Source organism: Candoia aspera, chromosome 1, assembly GCF_035149785.1.
Source record: "Candoia aspera isolate rCanAsp1 chromosome 1, rCanAsp1.hap2, whole genome shotgun sequence".
NCBI lineage: Eukaryota > Metazoa > Chordata > Lepidosauria > Squamata > Boidae > Candoia > Candoia aspera.
This window is the reverse complement of record NC_086153.1, coordinates 27,958,676-27,986,092: the sequence shown is the minus strand read 5'-3', so window position 1 is coordinate 27,986,092 and position 27,417 is coordinate 27,958,676. Positions and strand designations below refer to the sequence as shown.

The following is a 27,417-nucleotide window of genomic DNA, read 5'->3' as shown; positions in this document are numbered from 1 at the left end:
CCGGTGAATGGAGCAAACTGCAAATCTTGGATTTTCTCCTCCGGTGAATGGAGCAAACCTATGCTTTCTTTACAAGTGCGTGATCCAACTCATACTTCTGGTCAGAGCTCACCAAGAAATGTTGCCATTGCCTGAAGACACAGTTAACTATTATGCTACTTATGCCTTCACTCTGAACAGAGCCCAACTAGCTGGCAGCACTTAACCGAACTTGGTCAGACTTACTTAATACCTGAATGGGAGACCACCAGGAACTACCAAGCCTGTAAGCTAAACTGATAAAGTGAAGAAAACACCTAGATGGCAAACTACTTCCATCTTATTGCCAAAAAAGCTACATGGACCTGTGCATGAAATTCCGATTATTGTTGAGAAGTAACATAACTGCGAGTATAAGATTTATGGTTGGGAATAAAAAAAATGATACTAGGAAAGTGGAAGGAAAGAAAAAAAGAGGACAACTACCAGCAAGATGGATGGACTCTATTTTTTCTTTTAGTTTGTATTAGTTTTTTATCATAATTGTAATTTTTAATAAAATTACTATAAAAAAAGAGAAAATCTTATCTATGTGGTTGCTAAGGATTGATAATGACTAGATGGAACATAATCAATCAATCAATCATTTAAGCCCTATTTTTTAACTCTAGTAACCATAATTACATCAGAAATGGAAGATTGCTTGTTTATTTTATCTTTGATGTGACTGATAGATAAACTGAGCTCAAAGAAAGTGCATTAAGTTTAATATACTTTACCTATACAAGCATTTCTAAGTTCCGGAGGACTGTAGGAATTTAGCAAAGTTAAAAGTTTATGGGCAAATTCTATCCGTTCCTGCCACTGGATAAGTGCTTGTTTCACATCTGAAAATATACAATCAAATTAACACACTTTACAACTCTGCCATATAAATAACTGATTGATAGTGGCAATTATACTTTGATTCTCATATATTTTACTTTTAAAAATAAAAAATTACATTTAATATATAAAATTCAAACCTTTTCTTTGCAAATATGGCCGGGTGGATTTGAGGACGGAAAGAATTATGGACAGAAGCTCTACCAGGTCTCCAGTTACATGGCAAGCTGTAGCTTCATGGTACATCATGTGCAGTGTATTGAAGGACTGCCAAAATATATTTTTTTAAATGATACAGTGTATTACTAACATATAAAGAAAGCATTCCACATACAGTATGTCCTAATTTACCTTATTTTGCAATACCCCTCCAAGAAGGCTAAAATAATAAAAACAGTAATATTCCTACCTCAGTCATCAGGATTAAGCCTCTGTTAAATATGACAAGAAGCCGATCCTCATCAGTTTCTAATAATATTCGGAAGGCACTTGGGGGAAAACAGTAAAGGAAAAAATAACTGTATGGTTAAAATCTGTCTTAATATTGGCACAGTTCTAGTATCTTAATCTTCAAAGCACAGATAGCACATTGTAATATATTTTACATTTTTCTTCATTAACTGTTCTGAAAATAGAAATAGGAGTTGTGCTGGTATTTTGAGCTAAATGTGTGGTTGCATTCTAAACAGAACACACAACAATAAAAGACCATTTTGATTTCCACAGCTGACATTGTATCATCGCTATACTTTTTTTATCCTTACCAGGAAAACATATAATAGAGGAAGGGGCATATTAAATGTCCAAGAAAAAACAAACCTATATATTTCAGTGAGATCTCTGTGGTGTTCACTTGGGGGTGGGAAGACCTGAACTTCTGTTCTCTCCTAGAAAGCTAAACACTGAAGTGGGCTAGATGGGCAACAGACAGACAGAAGTTTCTGGATAATACAAGTAGTTAAGGAAATGGGATTGGTGCAATGCCAATTGATATGAAAAAGGCACCGTTAAGTCCTAGGGCAAGGGATACAGATGCTGCCAAATTCCCCAATTACAAACTCCATATAGGAATATCAAGAATATCCCATTTTAGAGAGCATTTAACAATAGCAGGCATTATAACAACTATCCCCAACACTTAACAAAGATTTGTTTCAACAGCTGTAGCATATTGCAAGAAAAAAATGCTCAGAAAAGCACCAAAATCACTCTGTGAACTCTAACATTTGTTCTATAGCAATACTCCAAACACAAAATACCTTATTAAAGTAGTCCAGCATGACCGTCCATCTAAGCAGCGAAGGTAACAGCTTATAGTAGTTTTTTTAAATTGCTTAATGTCTTCCAGTTCTTCCTCTCTCATATCAGGCCTCTGAGCTACAAAGAGCTGCATGAGATTAAACAGCTCTTCCACTGCCTAAATAAAAAGAAGAAGCATCATAAGGCTTACTGAAAAAAATCTCAAGTTCCAGTTATTGTTTACAATAAGGTGAATGGTTTAAAAAGATGATTAATGAATTTACCAAAGGTGTTCATATTATAGGGCCATCTTAAAAAATTTACTCTTGGTTTCACATGCTCTTGAGCTTTTACACTTTTCTGTAATACTTCCTTTTCCAGCTCTGCAACTTAAACTATGTTTAAATAGAAGGAAAAAATGGACCAAACTAATACAAATAAGTACAGTGAATCCTCATTTTAATGGACCAATTGGGGGGAGGGCGTCCACTGCTCCCAAAGACCCATTAAAATATGGAAGTATGTTAGTTACATAATTATGCCATTTTCCAAATCACATAAAATTAAGTTACAGTTAGCATAAATGTAACTGCCTCATCTGGACTCCTCTGGATGAATCATTACTTGCTTCAATGATTCAAGGACGTATCTGGATGAAAATCTGGTTCACTGTATTCTGAATCTATTAAATGGGGTATGTTAAATCAAGGTTTTACTCTATGCTGAAGTGGATAAAAGGGCACATTACTGAAAACTGGATTTAGGATATAAGAACTATTTTATTTCAATACCATTATTCCTATTAAAAGAGCAAAGACTGGTTTGCTTCTTGAACTCAAGAAAGAAATACAAAGATGTTGCAAAGAAATGCAAAGAGATACAGCTTTATTTTCTGGCACTTTGTTCATGTGAATACTCTTGCCCACCATCACTTTTTTCCTTAAGTTGGCATTTCCATACTGCTGTTTTTAATGCTGTTCTTTTGAAAAATCACTTTTTCTGTCTTTCACCCTGTATGAATTTGACTTACCCCAGGATATTGGCTGGCATGTGGTGTGAGATTCTTAAATGCCCACTGGATATTCTGATGAGAAGCCAACTGCCTGGTAAACGCAGGGGACTGCTCACAGCATAGCCGCAGAATGCCATAGTAGGCAGGTAGCATCCCACGGTTAAAAAGCACCACATCCTGGTCATCATGATCTGCTAGGATGTAATTGAAGGCGATGTTCTTGGTCACCACTGGATTCTGCACAATAAGGCGCACATTCTCAGGGCAGTCAACACAGACATTGTACCAGAAAGAGAGCAGGGCCTGTTTATTGTGGTTGGTAGCAATAGCAGGCTCAGAAAGTTTGGGCTGAAAAAGGTTCCACAAATCCATGAAGTAAGTAGAAAACATTAGTTTTTCTGTTTTGGAGATCAAACAGTAAGTCATAAAACTGAAGTAGGGTACCAGCTTTGTAGTCCCATGAACAGCAGCATCAACATAAAGCTTGGCTCGTGAGAGTAGTCCAAGCAGCACATTATAAACTTGATGAAGAACAACTGTAGTATCTGGACTAAGGGGAAGATCTCGAGTAGGGATATGTAGTGAGCGAGTGGACCGGAACATTTGCCGGAATGAATTGCTTGGAATAAGAGAGACCAGAAGATAGGCTGCAGCTGCAAAATAATAAATACACAGGTAAATAAAGCAGCTAAACTTTTTGAGCTGTGCATATTCACTTTAAAATAGGATTTGTGTTTTTTGTTTAAAATTTGATTTTCACAAAACACTCTGATCAGGACACAACTGATAGAAGAGAAATATAGCTGTTGGCAGAGAGATGACAAAAACAAGCAGTGCTGGGACTTCAGTTCCTGTCTTTCTAAATTCTTTCTAAATTTTGAATACTGAAATGAATATTTGGAAATATTTTACTCATTTTCTTTTAAATTTTGTCACTAAAATACTGCATGTGAAATAAACAGAACAACAGGGTCCACATTTTCACACATACCAATTAAACAATGAACTTATTCATAGGAAATTAGGAAGGAGCCAATTTTCTTCTGCTTAGCAACTTACAAGTTCTCACTCTAGGGTAGTTATGAGCCAAAAGAAAGCGTTCTACCCAGTTCTCCATATTCTGCAGGACCCAGCTGTGGGCAAGCTTATTTCGTGGTGTCTGCACTGCTAGCCAATCCAGACACTGAGATGGGTTGTACTCAATCACCTAAAAATATTAGGAAAACAGAGAAACAACATGAAACATAAAACAAAAACAAGACTATTGGATAGCACTCTATATTTCAACAGCTCAGCCAGTAAACTGTATGATGGCTATTAAATGTGCTTGTTAGTTGAGAGGAAGTAGAGTCTTTACATGTGCCATAGTCAGCTTAAAAGATTTGATGCCTGAAGATCACATTCCACAAACTCAGCAGACAAGGAACTTCACCTGTGAAGGCTGAAATGCCACTGTCCCATAGAATTAGTCCAATACCATTAGTTTTATGCCACCAGCAGCATTTTCATAGGCTAACTAAAATTATTTATCTTTTAATTATAAATCAATGCCCCAAAGAAAGATCAGTAAGAAAATCAACAGGCATGGCTGAATCTTTTACTAATTTTATCTACTGACTGATGCAAGAAGGTACTGGAGGCCCAAAGGTACTAGATTCTTTGTCAGACAATAGCTATTATTTCCACAGTCCATGGGGGTTAACAATTAAGTCTAATAATCTTTACAGCATAGATATTATCCTGGTTATCTTCTCTCAATAATATGTCTTTGAATTTATTTAAGTTAGGCATACTTTACCTCCCATATTCTTTGGAGAATATAAGATGCAAATGGCGGCATTCCTGGAGGTCCACCAGCAAATTCCATAAGCATAGTCAACAACTTGAAAAAAGGATTGGCTGCCTGAAGTAAAAAAACAAGAAAAAGGTGATGTATATCATATAAAGAATCCCTAAATAGGTAAGTCGTAACTGATTATATTCAGTGGTTTATTTTTGTGCATTCAAAGCCCATGTTTTAAATACGCATATACACCACCCACTCCTGTTTGTGGCTCTAAGCAGCTTACAAATATTCACATACAACACTATGATTAAATGCAATCTAAAAAGTTAGAAAGACTTAAAAGCCGTCTTCTAAACTCTAACAAGGAGGCAAGCAGCCTCATCTCTAGAACTAGTTATTGCATAATCCATACCACATCATAGATGAGGTAAAATTAGTTACTGATATTTTTATCCTAGGCAAATCCTAAAACTGGAACCCAAAAAATATCCCAAGAACATGGGTCAGACAGCATGTATAGAGCTGATCCAGCAAGCAGTCTGGGCCGAAGCCATGTAATGCTTTACAGGTGAAATAATCTTGAACAGAACCTCGGAAAGAAACTGATAAGCAATGCAGATGCTTCAACACAAGGATGATATGGCATCTTCTGGAAGGAATACCCACTATGCTGCCATATTCTAGGCAAGTTAAAGTTTCTGGACTTTCAAGGGCCACTGCAATAATCCAGAGAAGCATTAATTACACCAGAAGAAGCCCTCTTGCCACCAGCGTAATATAATGGGGCTATTCAGTTCAATGTAGGAAGCAAGAGGATCCCAACTTAAGAACTTGGTCATTACCAATTGTATGGTAATGATAAATAAATAAATCAATCCACCAATATCCTTGCTATTAAAAGTCGGAAGTCACCTCTTTTCGTAATTTTGAAAAATTTTAACTTGTGTTTCTATACTTTTTTAGTTTTTTCTTTTTTCCCTTTTCTTTTTCTGTAGCTTTTATCTTTGCTTGAAACTTAATAAAATTCTCATTAAAAAAAAAAACTTGGTCATTATCAGGAAGTGCAACCTGTCCAGATGAGGCGTTTATCCCAAACCTTAAGCCCAGATTCTGGAACTAGCAAGTCTATAGAGTCAAGTCAAGTGTTTGGATTTACAAAGGAACTTATTTAAAAACAAATCCAAATATTTGTCAGTGATCCTGTCATGGTTCCTGTTCCAATGTTCCTGTGAACATTGTAACCAGTTCCCGTGCCATGCTGGTGCTGGCACATGTTACTGTTCAGGAGGGTGCTGCTCTTGTTCTTTTGTAACAGGCACTGATGTAGAGACTTTGGAATGTCTATTTGGGTTATCTCACCTGTTCAAGGACACTTTCCCAAAGACCAGCAGGAACCGTTAGGAACACCTGCAGGCTGCGGGGAGTGGACTCTGACTCTGGGGGGAGGGATTGGAATTGTCTATGCTTTAATTGTTTGAAAGACCCGCACTTTCCCCATTCTCAGCTTTGCTCTTGAACTTGCATACTATTCAGTAATAAATCAGATATCCATAAGCTTCTTGTGTGAGTCTGGTTGGAAACTTGGGTAGGCGTTCATCACATAAAGCTGAGAATCTCTAATTTCGTTAACTCCTACCAAAAGGATATTCTTGTGTGGAATTTTAGTTGACGATGGCTATGGCAACCCAAACCACAGAAGGGCCAGAGGAGGCCTTCAGCAATGCCCCTGAAACAGGGGAGCGAGGCAAAGGGCAAGACATCCCGGTCAAACCATCCCAGGCACCAGCTGTTCAGTGCACCTCCCCAGATGGAGGAACGGAATCGGACTCAGGGGAGGTGGAGACCAGTGGGGTGCTAGCAGAAGGACCGAGCCCATTCGAGTCCCTCAGCGAGTTGATTGTCCTGGACGACATCGACGAGACACAGCCAGGAACTTCTTGGAAATACCGGGTGCCGCTGATGCCAGAGGGGGAATCCACCAAACTGGCTGGACCCCTGGGACATCAGGTGAGAGGGGACTCGCCAACTCCCCAGAGACTGCGGGTGTTAGAAGCAAAAATGGAATCTATAAAAAACTTGTTAAAAAACCTCTCCATGTCAGTGGATAGCCCAGTGAAGAGCGGGGAGGACAGCTACCTTCAACCCTCACCTGTACTGGCTGGCAGACCAACAATGGAGCAGGGACAAGCTGCAACCGGGGGGGGGGGGGGGAGGATCCCCATCATTTAGTACTCGACCCTCCGTGACCTGGAGCAATGAGGTGTCTGCCCCTGCAGCTCTGGCTCCTGCAGCTCCTGTTTCTGTGGCACCTGGCCCCAGCAGGGGTTTTAGAGAGCTGTCAGTTAAATTCGATGGGGATCCAACGAAACTTGGCGTTTTTCCTCACCAATACAAAGAACTATATGAGGGATTTTGGGATGTATTTTCCACATGAAAGACCCAAGGTCGATGCAGCTGCAGCCCAGCTCAAGGGGAGGGTGGCAGATTAATACATCCAGCTGTGTGATGCTGACGCGCCTGCTCTGGACACCGTTGATGATTTCATGTGGGCATTGAAGATGCATTTTGAAGATCCCCTGGCAAAAGTGCGGGCTAAGAAAGCCTTGAAAGAGCTCTCCCAGGGCCAGAGATGTTAGTAGCTGACTACGCCTTAGAGTTTAAAGCTCTAGCCAATAAAATTACCGACTGGTCAGAGTCCACCTTAGTTGAGTATTTTAAAGAAGGTCTTTCCAGTGACATATTGCATTGGGCTTTAGGCCAAGACAATCCCACTTCTCTTTATGATTGGATCTGCCTGGCCAGAAAAGCTGAAACTGCCAAAGTTACCCATTTACAAGCCCAAAAGGCTGAGCGGTCCTATCTGAGTACCTGAACTCTCAGAGAAGACCAGTTCGCCACCAAGAGAGCCCCAAAGCTTTGGGAGGAAGAGAGGAGTTGCTGCTATGCAAAGGGGCAGTGCCTACGCTGTGGGAAGGAGGGACACTGGGCGGCCGATTGTCCGAAACCCAAACCCGATCCCAAACATGGAAGAGTGCCTACGAAATCTTTGCCGGTGGTACGCAGGGCCACAGCAGCCAAAGGTGACGTCGACAATGAGGATTTTGTGTATTTCTCCGGGGAGTCTGAGCCTGAACCCAAGGAGCTGGTGGGAAACTCTAGCCGCCTGCTGTGAAAAGTGCCAGCGAGCAGGCAGCAAAGGACGGGTGCAAAGTCTCCATGGTGAGTGATGACTGTCCCACTTTGATGTTAAAAGTCAGAAAAGCCCCAAATGAAAAATGCTGAAGTTTGGGCACTAGTGGATTCTGGCTGCTCACGTTGTTTGATCCACCCTGAATTGGTGGCAGCCTTGGACCTACCAACATTTCCCCTTAAGTGCCCACTGATTTTTACGCAGCTTGATGGTTCAGAGGCTGGAGGGGGCCTGGCCACCCACTTTACTGGAACTGTAACCATGCAAGTGGGGAGCCATACAGAGACATTAAAGTTCGTTGTGGCTCCTGCAGGCAGTCCTTGTGTTATCTCGGGCATGCCTTGGCTAAAATACCAGAACCCTTATATCAACTGGGAGTACAGAACTGTGACATTTAGAGATGGATTTTACAAAGGCTCCACAGAGGTAGTGTCTATTACGACCCGAGTATGCAAGGTGGGGGTTGGTCAAGCAATGTCAGCTCTGGCACAGCTTGAGGGATTGCCTCCCCAGTATGCGGACTTTGCAGATGTATTTGGAGAAGCGGAGGCAGACCAGCTTCCCCCCCCCACCATAAGACTGATTGTGCCATTGAACTAGACCCAGAGGCAAAGCTACCCAAGCCCAAAATCTATCCCATGACCCAAAAGGAGCTGGCAGCTTTGCTTGAGTTTATTGACAAGAATTTGGCGTGTGGCTTCATTGAGCCCAATTTCCCCGTGGGAGCGCCAGTTTCATTCCGTGAGAAAAAGGATGTGACTCTTAGACTTTGCACGGACTACCAAGGCTTGAATGCCATTTCCACATTTTCCAAGTACCCCCTACCGCTAATGAAGGACATGCTAGCTCATTTAGCTAAGGGGAAAAGTTTTTCCAAACTGGACTTAAGGCAAGCATATTTCCGTGTTCGCATCAAGGAGGGGGATGAATGGAAGACTAGTTTCAATTGTCCTTTGGGATCCTTCCAATATAAGGTTCTCCCGTTTGGACTTTCAGGGGCTCCTGGAGTTTTTATGCAACTCATTAACGAGGTTCTCCATGACCATCTATTTAAAGGAGTGCTGGTCTATTTAGATGATGTATTAATATACACAGAAACAGAAGAGGAACGTGAAGCTTTGCTCAGACAAGTGCTTGCTAAGCTTAGAGCAGCGAAACTGTATGCCAAGCTCTCTAACTGTGAATTCCACAAATCACAGCTTGATTATTTGGGATACCGGGTGTCAGTGAGGGGCACTGAAATGGACCCAGCCAAAGTGCAAGCTGTGGTGAATTGGAGGCAACCTCACACCCGCAAGAAGCTACAAAGTTTTCTGGGGTTTGCCAATTTCTATAGGCAATTCATCGGGGGGTTCACAGAGATTGCCCTGCCACTCACTGACTTGTTGAAAACCAAAGGCCAAGGGGAAACTCACAAGGTTAAAGCCCCTGGTGCCTTACTTAATTGGACCCCAGACTGCCAGGCTGCATTTGACAAGCTCAAAGCTTTGTTTATTGCAGAGCCTGTATTGCGACATCCAGACCCCGATCATCCCTTTGTTGTGCAAGCAGACGTCTCAGATACTTCTATTGGGGCTATTCTACTTCAAAAGGATTCCTCAGGCAAACTGAGACCTTGTGCTTATTTATCCAAAAAGTTCTCTGACACTGAGCGCCATTGGCACGTTTGGGAGAAAGAAGTACTTGCCATTAAAGCTGCATTAAAGAACTGGCACCATCTATTGGAAGGTACCAAATTCCTTTTGAAGTTTGGACTGACCAAAGAAATTTGGAAGCTTTCCGCACACCATGGCACCTTAGCCCTAAGCAAGTTTGCTGGGCTCAGTTTTTTAGTTATTTTAATTTCCAACTTAAATATTCCCCTGGAAAACGTAACTTTTTAGCTGATGTGCTTTCTCGTTTGCCTCAAAATGATACTCAGCAACCTGACATTGTTGACACTGTATTAACAAAATCACAACTGGGTTTGGCAGCTGTCACTAGAAGCCAAACACAGCGCCAGCAACCCGAGCCCTGCGGGCAAAAAGCGGAAGTACCTGCTCAATTGCAGGCTGACTTTCTTCGTGCTTTGAAATCTGATACTTGGTTGCAAGCTAACAGAGACAAAGTGTCAACTTCTGATGGTTTCTGCTGGGCAGACTCTAAGTTGTACGTTCCTGAGACTTTGCGTTCTGAAATCTTACAGTCGCATGACCATAAGATGGCAGGTCACTTTGGATTTGTAAAAACCTTATACCTTGTGTGAAGGCAATTTTGGTGGCTAACTTTGCGAACTGATGTAAAAGAGTATGTGGCCACCTGCCCAGTTTGTGCTATGTCTAAGTGCAAAAGGGGTAAACCACAGGGTCTCCTCCAACCCGTAGCAAACCCTACCAAACCCTGGGAGCAAATTTCAATGGACTTTATTGTGGATTTACCTCCCAGCCAGAAAAAGACAGTTATTTGGGTGGTAAAGGATTTCTTTTCAAAACAAGCCCACTTTGTTCCTTCTGCTTCTTTACCAACCGCTCAACAGTTAGCCAACCTGTTTTTACACCAAATTTACCGTTTACATGGCTGTCCTACACGTGTGATCACGGATCAAGGAATACAGTTTACTTCTCACTTTTGGAAATCATTTATGAAGTTATTAGGCATCAAACAAGGCTTACCTACAGTACAGCCTCTCACCCTGAGACTGATGGGAATTCTGAGATTCTTAACTCTGTTTTAGAGCAATTCCTTAGAGCTTACATTAACTACCACCAGGATGATTAGGTTGATCTCCTTCCCTTTGCTGAAGTTGCTTATAATAATGATGTTCATCAAAGCACTGGCAAAACTCCTTTTCAGGTTGTCAATGGACTGGACTTTGTTCCCATTCCCGAGTTGCCACAACCCCCTTCTCAGGCGGGTTCCACTGCTGACTGGGCAGCCTGCATTTCTGCTTCTTGGCCTGTTATTCAACAGGCCCTTGCTGATGCTCGAGCCACCTATAAAAAATACGCTGACAGACACCGTTCTCCACAGCTAGACTATCAAATTGGTGACAAAGTCTATCCTTCCACCAAGTACATCAGATCTTCCCAACCTTTTAAGAAACTGGCACCTAAATTCATTGGTCCTTTTCCCATTATTGACATTATCAATCCTGTTACTGTTAAACTTCAATTGCCTCACAATTTGAAACGCCTTCACCCTGTTTTTCATTGTAATTTGTTGAAGCCATTTCGCACTTCTGACCTCTGGCACCCTTCTCCACCCCCACCTCCTCCAATCATGATTGATGGACACCAACACTTCAAATTGAAAGAGATCCTTGACTCCCGTTGCTTTCGGGGCTCCCTGCAATACCTCGTTCGCTGGAAACATTTTCCCCTGAGTGGGTGCTTGCTCAACACATTAGCGCTCCTGATTTAGTTCGCCAATTTCATCTTGCTTATCCTGCAAAACCTCGTCTCTGATTTCCTTTGTACTTCATTGTTTTGTAGTTTATTTTTTTTTCTAGGGGGGCAGAATATCATGGTTCCTGTTCCAATGTTCCTGTGAACATCGTAACCAGTTCCCATGCCATGCTGGGGCTGACACATGTTACTGTTTGGGAAGATGCTGCTCTCGTTCTTTTGTACCAGGCACTGATGTAGAGACTTTGGAATGTCTATTTGGGTTATCTCGCCTGTTCAAGGACACTTTCCCAAAGACCAGCAGGAACCCTTAGGAACACCTGCAGGCTGCAGGGAGTGGACTCTTTCTGACTCTGGGGGGAGGGATTGGAACTGTCTAAGCTTTAATTGTTTGAAAGACCCACGCTTTTCCCATTCTCAGCTTTGCTCTTAAACTTGCATACTATCCAGTAATAAATCAGATATCCACAAGCTTCTTGTGTGAGTCTGGTTGGAAAGTTGGGTAGGCGTTCATCACAGATCCTTAGTCAAACTGTGGTATCATAAATCACCAGACTGATACCTTTTCAGTAGAAGTAATGTTATGCCTGCCTATACTGAAGAAAGACAATCATATGCAACAGATAATTTAGAACTAGTATGATGAAAAGGTCCAGAAAAGTGCCTATAAGGAGAATGAAGGTCAGAGTCCATGTCATGTTTTTTGCACTGAGGAAGACTGGCCTCCATGTAGATCCCAGAGACTACTGAATTCACTTCAAGGCAAGCATTTTTCATACAGAAGAAAAAGTATATTCAGTTGTTGTCTCCCCCTCCCCCATTCTATTTCTTGATGTAATAAAACTCTGGCATTAGAAAATTATTTTATAACAATATATTTGTTCATTCTGGCCAGTGTCTACTCTGATTGGTTATGGAACTACAGGGCTTCATACAGAGAACAATACATGACTTTACCAACTACCTGATCTTTGAACTAGAGATGCCTGGGTCTATAACATACTGTGTAATAAACAGGTTACTGCAGTTATCCAAGCAACATCCTGCATGGCACAACATTTGTATTAATGTGTTAGATTTATATCCCATTTTATTCCAGTAGTTCAGTGCAACATACAGATTTCCCTTCATTTCATCCCCTTAACCATCCTGTGAGATTGGTTGATGCGACAGAAAGCCTGGGCCAAGTTATCCAGTGATTTTTAGTGGCTGAAGGTGAACTTGAACTGGGCTACCCCAGTCACAGTCAAACATCTTAACCAACATACCACACTGGTTTTCTGAGTGGCAACATGGTCAAATACTCAGGAGAAAAATGTAAGACAATCATAGGAGTTAAACAAAGGAACCTGGCTTATCTTAAAGTAATTCTCTGTATTTTGAATTATGACTAAGCTATGAAGACCTGAGTTTGGGGATGGCTGAAACTTCTCCCAAGATCTTGACTGAAGCTCTCTATAAAAACCTTCTTTGATAGTTGCTCACTCCTGCTGATTCAGAAGAAGTGATAGTTACATCTAGTTGTCTGTTACCTTTCTTTGGATTAAGGGCATCAACCTAATTTTTTCCTTTTGTTTCAATCAGAATATTCTATCAGAAAGGGTACATGGTTATAAAGAGGACTGAACCTAGATTAGAAACAGCTGCTATAGCCCAACAGATGAAAAAAGATAAATCTTGCAAAACCAGCTACTACGAAAATCCTGGACTAATTCTAACGTGATATCAGATATGAAGGGTTATCCATTATAGGCAGTGATCTATGTATTATACCCTAATTCAGATCCTTCCTTGGATTAGTTTTACCCTCTACGAAAAACAGAAGCTCCAGAAATAGCCAACAAGATGCAGAAGGGGTTTCTTCTTTTAGTGCTTTAATCATTTATCCTTACTGTCACTCTCAGGAGGTACAGTTCATTCTGCTTTAATTATTCCATCACTACTTTGATGCTTGCTATAGATTCAGACAATGTCCTTCCCTAAGAGTCTGGATTCCTGAGAATCTGGTTGCAGACCCAAATTGGAAATTGCTTTACACAACCTTGTCCAGTTCCAGTCAATCAAATGTGTTGGGTGTCAGCTCCCAATATACATAGTGATTGTGATACACTGGCTGGGGATTATGGGAACTGAAATCATGCAGGGTAGCACACGAAGACTGTTTTAGAAAATAAGGCAGAAAAATGTTCAATAAGTGACCAGTACGTTACCTTTTTCAAGTATTATAATCAGATCAACTTTTGCAACTTTTTTGTGGCTTAGGTTCATATAACATGTTAAGCCAGACCAAAATGGGTTTGGGTAGTCTGTGGTTCAGTGTGATGTGGGAATCCAGACTCTGTCTTAATGTATGTCAACATTAGCCCATTATAAATTCTATTTGTTTGGGCATCACATGATATGTGGATATAAACTATACTTAATAATCTAGGGTTAGAGTTTAATGTGTTGTATGAACCAAATACACACATGAACTGCTACTGTTCTGAAGAAACCAATGTTTAGACATATACCATATCTTCAGGTGTAGAAATGGAGTATAAATTTAGAGAAGAGTTTCTATTCAGGAATTTTCTCCCTTCTTTTCTGGTCACAGAAAGAAGAAGGGGTGGATGGTGGTGAATCTATTCCCAATTTATAAGAAAATCTGCTCTTGGTTTAGTGGAAAAAAAACCTGATAAAGTCACAAATCACTGCTAGCTTAATTACAGTGGGAAATATAGAATATATGCTTATTAGGAGATGTTAATCAAACAGGATTGCAAAAAGACTTGAGAAGATTTGACAATCTGACACACAAGTCCTAAAACTAGATCAAGACACTCTCCAAAAAGAACACTACTGCCTGTCTACAGTTTGCAAAAGACCATGTGGATAAACCAGAAGATTACTGGAAGAATGTTCTATGGATGGGTGAGACCAAAACAGAACTTTTTACCTTGAATAAAAAGCAGTATGCTTGGCAAATAGCAAGCACTGCATTCCAGCATAAGAACCTTATCCCATCTGTGAAACACAATGGTGGCAGTATCATGGTTTGGGCCTGCTTTGTTGCCTTTGGACTGGGATGGCTTGCCATCACTGATGGAACTCTGAACTCTGAATTGGACTAGCAAATTCTACAGGAAAATGTCAGGGTATCTGTCCATGAACTGAAGCTCAAGAGAAAGTGGGTCATGCAGCAAGACAACAACCCAAACCACACAAGTCATACAAACAAAGAACAGTTAAAGCAGAAGAAAGTTAATGGCTAAGTCAGAGTCATGACCTTAATCCTGTAAAATGCTGTGGAAGAACCTGAAGTGGGCAGTTCATGCGAGGAAACCCACCAACATCCCTGAGCTGAAACTCTTCTGTAAAGAGGAATGGGCTGAAATTCCTCCAAGCCAATGTTCAGGACTAATCAACAGTTATTGGAAACATTTAGTTGCAGTTATTGCTGCCCAAGGGGGGCACATCAGTTACTGGAAGCAAATGTTCACATACTTTTGCCACACACAAATATGAAGCTTTGGATTATTTTCCTCAATAAATAAATGACCAAGTATAATGTTTTTGACTCATTTGTTTAATTGGGTTCTCTGTATCTAGTTTTAGGACTTGTGTGAAGAACATACCATGGTTTAGGTCATATTTATGCAGAAATATTGAAAATTCAAAAGGGTTCACAACTTTTAAGCACCACTGTATAACAAAGCTGAATAAAGGGTGCTATTCAAAGGCTGCTGAACTAGTATCTCTCATGTAATTCTGACTACTGAGACGAAGTGGAGTGTGACCTTAACGCTCCTACCCCTTTCTACTTGCCCAGAGCCATAGATTTAATGACTTGTGTGGCAGCATGTTTATCTGGTTTCTTACTCCAGCAAAAAAAGAACTGCCTCAGTTGAAACGCTATGTGTATCTGTGCCAGAGGAAGGTGCAGGTACAGCACAATGAGACCATCAAACAATGCAGGATTATATTTCACTGCAGGATCATTATATTGGGGACAGATAACAACTTTAAGAATCTTGAATATGACCATCAAACAATTTAATATATGGAAGTAAAATACTGTACTATTCTTACATACCTCAGGAGTCAACTTGGCTATAGATGTGAAAAGCATGGATACAATCTGTAAGAGAGGAAGAAATCCTTTGATCATATGCAACTCTAGTGAAAATATTCCAGTTAATCTCTCAGAGTGGATATAACTAATAAGGGCTAGTAACTTACATGTTCTGCAAGTCTGTTATTATACCGACAAAGGCTGAAAATAAGATTGCAGGTTTGCCTAATGTTGATTCCATCTCGAATATGTTGGAATAAGAAAGGAAAACCCTGGAACAAATTCAGTGTGTTACTGCAGCAGACATTTTAAAAGCATATGTTTCAAAACTGTTAGCTGTTGTTTTTCATGTCCAGATATATTACCTTGCCTCCAGTTAATGCTGCCATATCATTTTGGGATAAAGTCAAGTGCCTAAAACACATACAAAGAATGGACCAATTTATTTCACGAATCAACCACCTAGTAAAAATAAAATTGCTTTCCTATTTTTTCTTGGAGTAGTCCATGTAAAGCCATGCTTTCAGGAAATCAACCAGGCTGACAAATGCTAGGAAGCTCAAGCAAGCTATGTCAAAAGTTGTTAAGATACTTTGATCTCCATTTATCAAGAATAGGAGTCACACAAGGAAAGAGGCTTTTCTTTCCATAGCTCTGGACCCAAAACCAGGAAACAAAATGATAAATGTGCATTGATTTTAATGGCAAGGATATGTGTGGGCTACAAGCAAGCAACTGTTTTTTCCCCTTTGAGTGTTATCATATATATGGCTGACAGCTTTAATTGACTCTCAGCCTAGAATGCTGATAGATGAATGATTAGCAGTTCTACTGTTAGTTCAGATAGTACTGATATAAATGAGGAGGAATACATGAGAATACACAGTAAACCATTAGTCTATATAGCTCAGGACTGGGAAAAAAATTGCCCCAAAGTCAGAACACACCCCAGAATCACTCCTGTGCATCAGGTGACATCATGAAGAATGCCCCTTTATGGCCTTATAACAAACATCTAGCTTTTCAAGTTGCCTTGGCCACCTGATGAAAAACAATGATTCAGGGGATGGTCTGATAGTGCAATTTAATGGATCAGATTTTCTGTTTCGTTAGTCAACAATGCCTGGCAGCAGTTCTCTGGGGTTTTGGATAGAAGTCTTTCACAGCTCTACTTGGAGATGGCAGGAATTAAACCTGAGATCTTTTGCATACGGAATATAAGACGTACTAGTCTCCTTTTGGGAGAGATGGGCGGTGATAGAAATTTGAATGAATGAATAGTAACCTGTGGCCCTGCCTGCTTAGCTTGTATACAATTACCAAATCCACTGATTTTGCACTAGTTCAGACATGTATAATCAAAATTACCTCTACCACTCTGAGACTATATTCTACTTTTTCATCATTAAAAACAAACCGAATAAAGGACAAATGCTAGAGATGTCCAATGTGGTAATATCTCAGTAACTCAAAGGAAAAGGGACATATACCATATATACTTGCATATAACCCCTTCTGCAGATAAACTGACTCTCACATTTCAAACCAAAATACCATGAAAAACGTGCCACCTGTGGATAAATCAACCAGCTTATGCATGGATGGACTTATCCATGAGTATAAAAGGGATATATAGGTTTTTTTTAAAAAAGTACTACCATACGTACTTGCAGATGAGCTGAACCCAATTTGGGGTATATTTTGGGACCTAAAATTCTTGGGTGTATTTTGGCACCTAAAATTCTCAGCTTATCAGCAAGTATATACAATATAAGTAACACCTTAAGCCAGGGTTTCTCAACCAGGGTTCCATGGAACCCTAGGGTTCTGTGAGAGGTCACTAGGGGTTCCCTGGGAGATCGTGATTTATTTAAAACATTATTTCAAATTTGGGCAACTTCACATTAAAAAGGTAAGTTTCATTCTTTATTTTTAGTTCAAGAACACTGTTAACGCATCTATACAGGCCTACCCATGAAACAAATATAATAATTTTGTAACTTGTGGCCTATATTTGAGCCTGAATGTGCAGGGGTTCCCCGAGGCCTGAAAACTATTTCAAGGGTTCCTCCAGGGTCAAAAGGTTGAGAAAGTCTGCCTTAAGTAAATTATACATGAGGGCCTTGTTTGGAAGTTTTCTCAGGGTGGCTTACACTGTCAAATAATATAAACAGTGTTAAAAACCAGAATAATAATAAATGCAATACATAAATACCTTGTGTATGTGAATACTCCTTACCTCTCTGATCGAGACTGTTCTACTAGAAGAGCTATCAGAGCAATCATCTTTTCAAGTGCAGCAGGCCTGTATTTTTCTTCTGCTAAAGAAAGAATGTCTTCCTCCTCCTCCTCCTCTTCTCCTTCTTCTTCTGACAGCACCTCAACTTGTGGCTGAAGAAAAAGCAGAAAAATAAATAATCTCTCTCTCTCTCACTATAGATCTCTGCCAAAGGACTTATTTTGCTAAGTGACCAAGGACACATGACACAACTGTGTGTGTGTGTGTGTGTGTGTATTTAATCACGCTAAACTGTAGAACTGCACAAATTATGGTATTAGGTTTTTACGGCTTTATACTGTGAGCTGCCCAGTGTCAATTGGTATTGGGTGGTGCTTGAATTGAATTAAAGAAATAAATTATCTCATATCTAGCTTCATAATCAAAATGAAAAAAATAATAAAGATCCACTAGGGATAATAATAAAGATCCACTAGGGATAGAGATAATCTGTGTGGAAAAACTTTGAACAGAAGTGGACTGTAGACCATGATAAATTTGTTAAAGACAAATTTTTGTGGACAAGAGATAAGAGTAGGCATGACATATCTCTTTGAAAGGCTGGAAATGATCCATGAAAGTACCAATGAAAGATTAGGCTTTGCATCCACTACCTAAGGAACAAGAGATCTGTTGAATGTCTGTCCTCCACCATTCTTAGTTGGTACAGACTAATTAGCACTAAAATACTATTATTTCCTGCCCTTGGAAAAACACAGGAATAGGCTCTTTGTAACTCTGCAGCATTTTCCAGCTGCCTTTTCCTGTTTTTCTCTGGCTTTAACTGGTATGCCAAGCTAGAAAAGATAATGAAGGGCTGCTTCAGGCTCGATGATGACGACGACGACAACTCATCAATTGGTGATGCACATCCTGCTGTGGCTGGAAACCATTTTCCCTCTAATGGCTGGACAGCCATTTTGTCTGGAGGCTTAAGGAGAGAAGCAGTGAGCTGCTTCAATATTCTATGGGAAAGATAATAGGCCCTGGCAAAACCAGAACTTCCCATGCCACCCTATTTAGGGCAATATTCAAAGACTTTGCAAAAAGATGTGGTGGGGGTGGGAACAAGAGAAAGAAGGAAACACAAAATAAAGAGGAACAAATAAAAGAAAAAATCCAGCAACTGTGAACTGAATTTCTAAGGGTAGTTGTTCAGACTCTGAGCAACTGGCTCAGTAAGCAAAGCCAGTCTGGGAGGATATGGTTTCTCGTGGAAATAGAGCTGGAAGGGCCATTTAGGCAATAAAATCCAAACCCCTGCTTCATGAAGGGTTCAAAGTAAAACACCCATGACAAATGGTAATGTAGCCTCCACTGGAATACACACAGCAAACAGGAACCCAGAGCTTCTCTAGATAACTGGTTCAACTGTCAAACTATTCCTGGTGTTAAGAGTTTTTCTAATGTTCAAGTGGAATCTGCATTCCAGTAACATGAATCCATGGTTTCATTCTACGCTCAGGAATGATGGGAAATAGGTTGTGATCTTCTGTTGTGTGACATCTTTTTAGTTATCTGAACAGTCTTATTGTATCTTCTCTGTATCTTTGCTTCTCAAAGAAATATTCCAAATTCTTTCAATCTCTCTTTACAGAAGTTAATTTCTAGTTCTAAGCATCCTTGTTGCTTTTCTTTGAACCTGTTTTAGTATGCTTATTATTTATTTAGACTGATTTGGCTCTTTAGTTGCTGTTCATGTTTCATATTACATTCTTGTATTGCTTTGAAACATTGTAAGCCACCCAGGGTTGTTATCGTGAGATGGGCAGCTATAAAAATAAAATAAAATAATATCAGAATTGGGCACGATATTTGTGGTAGGGTTTCACCAAAGACTAGTGGAACCATTACTTCCCATCACTTGAAAATTGTAGCTGTGGATGTATTCTTAAATTACATTTGCTTTTTTACAACGATTATTGCACTTTTGTTGTTATTTGTTCAGTCGCTTCCGACTCTTCATGACTTCATGGACCAGCCTATGCCAGAGCTTCCTGTCGGTCATCAACACCCCCAGCTCCCCCAGGGACGAGTCCGTCACCTCTAGAATATCACCTATCCATTTTGCCCTTGGTCGGCCCCTCTTCCTTTCGCCTTCCACTCTCCCTAGCATCAGCATCTTCTCCAGGGTGTCCTGTCTTCTCATTCTGTGGCCAACGTATTTCAGTTTTGCCTTTAATATCATTCCCTCAAGTGAGCAGTCTGGCTTTATTTCCTGGAGGATGGACTGGTTTGATCTTCTTGCAGTCCAAGGCACTCTCAGAATTTTCCTCCAACACCACAGTTCAAAAGCATCAATCTTCCTTCTCTCAGCCTTCCTTATGGTCCAGCTCTTGCAGCCATGTTACTACGGGGAACACCATTGCTTTAACTATGCGGACTTTTGCTGTCAGTGTGATGTCTCTGCTCTTAACTATTTTATCGAGATTGGTCATTGCTCTTCTCCCAAGGATTAAGCGTCTTCTGATTTCCTGACTGCTGTCAGCATCTGCAGTAATCTTCGCACCTAGAAATACAAAGTCTTTCACTGCTTCTACATTTTCTCCCTCTATTTGCCAGTTATCAATCAAGCTGGTTGCCATAATCTTGGTTTTTTTGAGGTTTAGCTGCAAGCCAGCTAAAAGTGCTTTTGCACTTTCTTCTTTCACCTTCATCATAAGGCTCCTCAGTTCCTCTTCGCTTTCAGATACCACCAAAGTGGTATCATCTGCATATCTGAGATTGTTAATGTTTCTTCCAGCGATTTTAACTCCAGCCTTGGATTCCTCAAGCCCAGCATGTTGCATGAAGTGTTCTGAGTACAAGTTGAATAGGTAGGGTGAGAGTATACAGCCCTGCCGTACTCCTTTCCCAATCTTAAACCAGCCTGTTGTTCCATGGTCTGTTCTTACCGTTGCTACTTGGTCATTATACAGATTCTTCAGGAGGCAGACAAGATGACTTGGTATCCCCATACCGCTAAGAACTTGCCACAATTTGTTATGGTCCACACAGTCAAAGGCTTTAGAATAGTCGATAAAACAGAAATAGATGTTTTTCTGAAACTCCCTGGCTTTTTCCATTATCCAGCGGATATTGGCAATTTGGTCCCTAGTTCCTCTGCCTTTTCTAAACCCAGCTTGTGCATCTGGCAATTCCCGCTCCATGAATTGCTGAAGTCTACCTTGCAGGATCTTGAGCATTACCTTACTGGCATGTGAAATGAGTGCCACTGTTCGATAGTTTGAACATTCTTTAGTGTTTCCCTTTTTTGGTATGGGGATGTAAGTTGATTTTTTCCAATCTGATGGCCATTCCTGTGTTTTCCAAATTTGCTGGCATATAGCATGCATTACCTTGACAGCATCATCTTGCAAGATTTTGAACAGTTCAGATGGGATGCCATCATCTCCTGCTGCCTTGTTTTTAGCAATGCTCCTTAAGGCCCATTCCACCTCACTCTTCAGGACATCTGGCTCTAGCTCACTGACCACACCATCAAAGCTATCCCCGATATTGTTATCCTTCCTATACAGGTCTTCCATATATTCTTGCCACCTTTTCTTGATCTCTTCTTCTTCTGATAGGTCTTTGCCATCTTTGTTTTTTATCATACCCATTTTTGCCTGGAATTTACCTCCAATGTTTCTAATTTTCTGGAAGAGGTCTCTTGTCCTTCCTATTCTATTGTCTTCTTCCACTTCCGCGCATTGCTTGTTTAAAAATAATTCCTTATCTCTTCTGGCTAACCCCTGGAATTTTGCATTAAATTGGGCATATCTCCCCCTATCACTGTTGCCTTTTTCTTTCCTTCTTTCTTGGGCTACTTCTAGTGTCTCAGCAGACAGCCATTTTGCCTTCTGGGTTTTCTCTTTCTTTGGGAGATTATTGCACTACTTACCCGTATTCAGCTTGTAATCAGCTACTATTCCAAGTAGCATTACCAAGCCCATTATTCCCTATTCTATCACTCTGCATTAGTTTTGCTTCCTAACTCAAGAACTTTATATCTGTCTGTTAAGCCCCACTTAAATAGCTTGCTTATTAGAATGTCATGATGTAGTTTGTCAAAGGCTTTGTGAAAATCAAGATAGAGTACATCTCAAGCATTCTCACAATGTACAATGGAAGTTACCCAATGAAAACATGATTTGTCTGGCAAAACTCATTTTTTACAAATTCATGCTGACTTCTGACAATTAAAAGTGGTGGTTACAGATTTCCTAGACTTCTCTTTATTCATTTTTAAAGGCAGGGACAACACTTGCCCTCCTCTGACACAATCACCTGTCACTTTATTAGTTCTCCAAGATTTCATAAAGTTAAGGTTTAAAAGTTTGGCCAGACTATCATCATTTTCCTTCAATATTCTAACATGGAGTTATTCAGGTTCTGAAGATTTAAACTTAAAAGACTTCCTGCCCAGATTTCTATTAATTTCAACTTTTACTTATGCTCCTTCATCCTGCTCTTTGCAAGTGTAAAGTGGAATATGTGCTGTCATGTTGAAGAAGACTGAGACAATTTGCTGGGGGAATAAAATCAACCATGGCCTGATATATAAGCTGAAGAGAGACACTGTCCTGAAGTCATGGAATGGCCTCTGTGAATCTGGAGGACCAGACTTTGTTTTTTTATATTCTCAATTTTCAAACCTATTTCAATTACATTAATATAAACATTTATGTTTCTATAAAAGGTTATTCCAGACTTACATTTTCAGGACCTTTAGTTCCCATGTAGAAATGAACCATTGTTGAAATTGCTTGCAGAGAAAGCAAAAACTGGCTCTGGAAATAATTGAATATTAAAATATGTAAGTAATAATTGATTATATTCTGCCTTCCTCCCTAAATTAATTTTTATAATTAACATAGAAATGCAAAATTTAAAGAACAAAAATGTTGATGGCACTGAAACTTAGTAATGAGTAAATATAAATAGCAGAATTCATACAAAACCAAAAGTAAATTACACTCACCTCCTCTTCTCCCATTTTGGCAAATTCATAAAGAAAGGCAAAGTATTCTGTGAGATGTTTACTGTGAGGTTTAACACCATGTTCCATAATTGACAACAGAGTCTTCACAAAACGAGTCACACATGAACGACTACCAATATCTTCCACAGGACCATCCATGTCATCCGAACTGAAAATACATTTTCATCGTGCATCAGTGTATATTGAGGCCACTGAAGGCAAAATGATTCAAAATCAATCTAAAGGTTGTTCCAACCTCCTATATTATGCAAGCTACACCATCTTTAGGATAGTATGTGAAATGGTTAACAGTGCTTATGTTATTATTGTATATGACCTATTGAATAAAAATGATGAGGATACACCTGCATGAGTATACTCTTCTCAGTATCATGAAAAGGCATGCCATAATCCTCCAAGAGAAATTGTTTATAATTTACTGTACTGCAGTTTATTTTCTGACCACAGATGAAGGAAAAAGTTATCTGATGTAAAAGACTAATGGAAATGTTCCCCAATATATTTGTTTAATACTGTTATCTGATAAATTAGTGTTATGAAATAAATATTTGAAATAGATGGAATTATTTTAAGAAAAGGTACCAGTCTTCTAGTCCTGGCTGTAGGTAGAGATGAGCATGGACTGGCCTTAGCCGCTGAATCACATGAATGCACAAACGCTGAAACATCTGTAAAGTCGTAAGTTTTAAGGTTACCTTGGGGTTACAGAAATATTTGCTTTAACAACGCTTCAGAAACACAGTGTTCATGGATTATTTGGTTGAAATGTTCATCACTGAATTATTGACATTTTCCCTTCATGTTACTCATATAAGACTACTTTATACAGAATATACCTGAAATCACAATCATAGAACCTTAAGGACTAGAAAAGACCTTCAAGATCTTCTAGTCCAGCCCCCTGCTCAATGCAGGAATTTATTACTGTAGCATCCTTGACAAATGACCAGGCAAAGTATTTCTGAACAGTTCCACGGAAAGCGAGTCCACTACCTTTTAAGGCAGTCAGCTCCTTTGTATAACAGCTCTTACTATTAGGATATTTCTCCTGATGTACAATTGTCTTCTACCTGATGGCCTTTCAGATATCTGAAGAGAGCTATTATGTGTCCTTGCAGTCTACACGTACACAATATTTCCAACCATTTCTTGGGTTTTTTCTTCTAAGTCCTTTATCATCTTGACTGCTCTCTTTTACATACATTCCAGTTTTTCAGTATCTTTTCTAAAATGCGTCATTCAAACAGGATGGAACACTCTAGGCGTGGCCAATGCAGGATAAGAAGAACTATGACTTCCTTTGGTCTTGACACTATATTTCTATTCATGCAGGGCAGGATTGTATTTGCTTTTTTTTTTTTGTAACAACATCACAAAAAACTTTTAGAACTACACAGAAGACTTTACTGTAACTTCTAAAACACTCTAGTTGCAATAATCCAAAATGAGGCAGTATTCCCATATACAAAAGAGCCTTTGGGCTCATTCGTCAGACAGCAGCCCCTCTGGTTGAATGGGAAACCACTACTGGAAGAGAAGTTCAGTTTTTTAAAAAATTAGGTATAAGCTATTTGTAATATGTAATAGGCCCCTGATGCTCAACTAAAAATGCACCTAAAGAAATCTTTGTGAATCTATTTTACTATGCAGACTAAATTCCAAGGCCCACATGTACACTTGGACTTTTATTACATTCTTTGCCAGAAATCATTCCAAAAACTGCCATACTGTTTTTGAGCTGAAGACCTCAAAGAATGTGAATAACACCTCAAATATGTGCAATAATATCAAGGGCACTGCAATCTATGAAGTTGGGTTTGATGGCTAACATTCCTTCTATGAATTTCACAGCCTAATCCTAAGCAACATTTTAAATGACACATACCATGCTTTATCTTACCTGTCTTACAATCTGATTGGGGCATTTAATTAAAATCTGCATAGGCCACCAGTCATCGTCAGCCATACGATCAAGAAACCACTGAAAAGAACATACACGATTAACATTTTAGCTTGCATTCATTAACAATGAAAGCATTTCCTACTCTACTACACATTCATAGCATATTTTATTATCACAAGTTAAAGAACTTATGTTAAAGCCCCAATAATAATCCAGGAAATATCAGCATGGTTGGGAAGGAGAGAAAACAGCTTTTCACAGCTGTTTGAAGAAAAGAAGGCCTAGGTGCTAGTTGTCCTGTCTAGATTCTTGTCTTTTGGATAGAATAAAGAAAGCCTATACAACATTATTGAAGGATACTACCAATGGGAAACTGTTGACACTAGACAAATTATGACAAAACACGCCAATATTTGTGTAACTTTTCAGAATTCTTCATGCATAAAGAATAAATAGGAACCTTATTAAAAGGTCAACACAGTTCTTATAGATGGCTGTTTTATCTATGAATTAATCAAAAATTCCTTTCCTTTTAGGCAATCATGTAGCAATGAAAGCATCTGCTCCAAATAACGAAGGTAAATAAGTACTGCAATATTATGGGGCTCTCAAATTTTAAGAGACAGGCTGTGTTATTTAGGAGGCCACATTCTTTCTGAATTCACCATGTTTCATCCCGAAAACTAGATATTTACTATTAAAATAATTGTTCAAAGTTTATAAGTATGTTACAAATACAAAGCCACAACAAGACTTCTGTTTAATTGGACTGGTAGCTAAAACTGAATGGTTTATGAAGCACTCTCCACTTTTCTCATATTTTATACAGCACAAGTATCTTTACCATATTACCAAATCCATACATTTATCCTTCCTAAGTTAGGAAATACAAAAAGGATGCACTTTGCTAATTTATACATTTCACTGAATTCTTCATTTCTGCTTACCTCACAAGCAGCTTGACTGTTGTTAAATTGCTTGGTTAACAGTTCAATCCACTGAAGCATTGTGGGCTAAAGGAAGCAAACATTCAAACTGAAGCACATTCATTTTTTTTCCATTTATGTAACATTAAAAGCAACAGATATGACACAATGATGATCTCAGCAGTACCCTCCCACGTCCACCAGGCCCACAAAATGGTTAGTGATTTGGTTTGAGCTTTAATAAAAGGCTTTGTCTTACATCCTCAACTCATCTAAGTTACTTGGTTTGAAGATGACATACAGTATTGTATCATATTTATTTACAGATTAATAAGATCTGAAGTTACAAATGGGTTAGTTTGTCAAAGTTAAGATGTCCTGCTCTTCGCTAAGGAAATCAAATTTGTCCATACAGGTAGTCCTCGCTTAGTGACCACAATTGGGACTGGCAACTCAGTCGCTAAGTGGAATATCACGTGACCACAACTGTGCTTACAATTTTACTTCAGCTTTCCTTTTCCCCCAACAACCCTGCCTTTTGGAATGCTCACCCCAGCACTAGGATAATTAGCAAAAACGGAATTAATGTTTGTATTTACATTCATTGGAGAGGAAGGGATTCTGAGAGAGTAAGCAGGTGCACAATGGGGAATACACATTGAAAGGAATGTGCTAGTGTGGGCTGTTTGCCTAATGCACTTGGGGCTGCGAGGAGGGGGAGAAAAAAAATGGATCAGGCACAGGAGAGACTGGAGAGGAAGGGATTACAAGGAAGTAAATAGCCACACAAGGGGGAACACACCGGCTGTTTGCTAGCATGCCTGTAGCTCGCAGCCCCGAGTGCTCTAGGCAAATAGCCAGCACCAGCACATTCCTTTCAATGTGTATTCACCAGTATGTGCTTACTCTCTAGTAATCCCTTCCTCTCCATTCTCTCTACTCTGTGATGGGGGAAGGAAAAAGATGAGTCAGGCACAGGACAATGTGTACTGACTGTCCTCATGTTACAATGGCAATTGGGACCAAATTTCCATCGCTAAGCAATGCAGTCATAAAGTGCAACATCATGTGACCACATCACTTAGCAACGGCAATCCCAACAGTCCTGGTTGCCATTGTAACCCAGAGACTACGTGGGTCATTAAGAGGGGACCTCACATGACTGGAGTCCTAGGCAAGCAGGCTGGCAAGAGCTGCGGGCGGGTGGGTGCTACTAAGTGTGGGTGGGCTGGCAGGGCCATGGGCAGGTGCTACAGAGTGTGGGGGTTGGGGGGGGTTACTATGGAATGCAAGATCCCTGGGTTCTCATACAGGTAGTCCTCATTTAACAACTATTTGTTTAGTGACAGTTTGGACTTACAATAGTGCTGAAAAAAGCGACTTATGACTGGTTCTCACACTTATGATTGTCGCAGTGTTCCCTGCATTCACATGATCACGATTTGGCCACTTGGCAACCGGTTCATATTTATGACTGTTGCAGTGTCCCACGATTGCCATTTTCCACCTTCCCAGCTGGCTTCTGGCAAGTAAAACCAATGGGGAACCACATGATTCACTTAACACCCACTGTGATTTGCTTAATCACCATTGCAAAAAAAAAAAAGTTGTAAAATCAGGTCAGATTCACTTAATGATTGCTTCACTTAGCAATCGAAATTCCTGTCCCAATTGTGGTTGTTAAGTGAGGACTACCCGTACTCTGTAGTGGGGGTCCTCAGGAGAAAAAGCAGTGGGAGTGACTTACAGTAGTGATTTGCAACCTTCCCTGCTGGCTTTCCCATTGACTTTGCTTGTG

At 40.0% G+C, this 27,417-nt stretch overlaps 1 protein-coding gene across 1 annotated transcript in view; it reads right to left on the bottom strand.

Moving 5' to 3' along the window:
• Window positions 1-27,417, bottom strand: part of USP34 (ubiquitin specific peptidase 34) — a 617,663-nt gene that overhangs the window by 463,082 nt on the left and 127,164 nt on the right. Inside the window, exons 57-72 of the mRNA XM_063301132.1 lie at window positions 25,641-25,706; window positions 24,691-24,771; window positions 23,373-23,458; window positions 22,770-22,938; window positions 22,504-22,578; window positions 17,768-17,919; window positions 15,894-15,942; window positions 15,696-15,800; window positions 15,550-15,594; window positions 4,914-5,018; window positions 4,175-4,322; window positions 3,134-3,768; window positions 2,124-2,281; window positions 1,274-1,352; window positions 1,005-1,131; window positions 759-866 (exon numbers count right to left, since the gene is read on the bottom strand). Of these exons, the coding sequence (XP_063157202.1) occupies window positions 759-866; window positions 1,005-1,131; window positions 1,274-1,352; window positions 2,124-2,281; window positions 3,134-3,768; window positions 4,175-4,322; window positions 4,914-5,018; window positions 15,550-15,594; window positions 15,696-15,800; window positions 15,894-15,942; window positions 17,768-17,919; window positions 22,504-22,578; window positions 22,770-22,938; window positions 23,373-23,458; window positions 24,691-24,771; window positions 25,641-25,706 (2,188 nt within the window). The remainder of the gene's footprint in view (window positions 1-758; window positions 867-1,004; window positions 1,132-1,273; window positions 1,353-2,123; window positions 2,282-3,133; window positions 3,769-4,174; window positions 4,323-4,913; window positions 5,019-15,549; window positions 15,595-15,695; window positions 15,801-15,893; window positions 15,943-17,767; window positions 17,920-22,503; window positions 22,579-22,769; window positions 22,939-23,372; window positions 23,459-24,690; window positions 24,772-25,640; window positions 25,707-27,417) is intronic.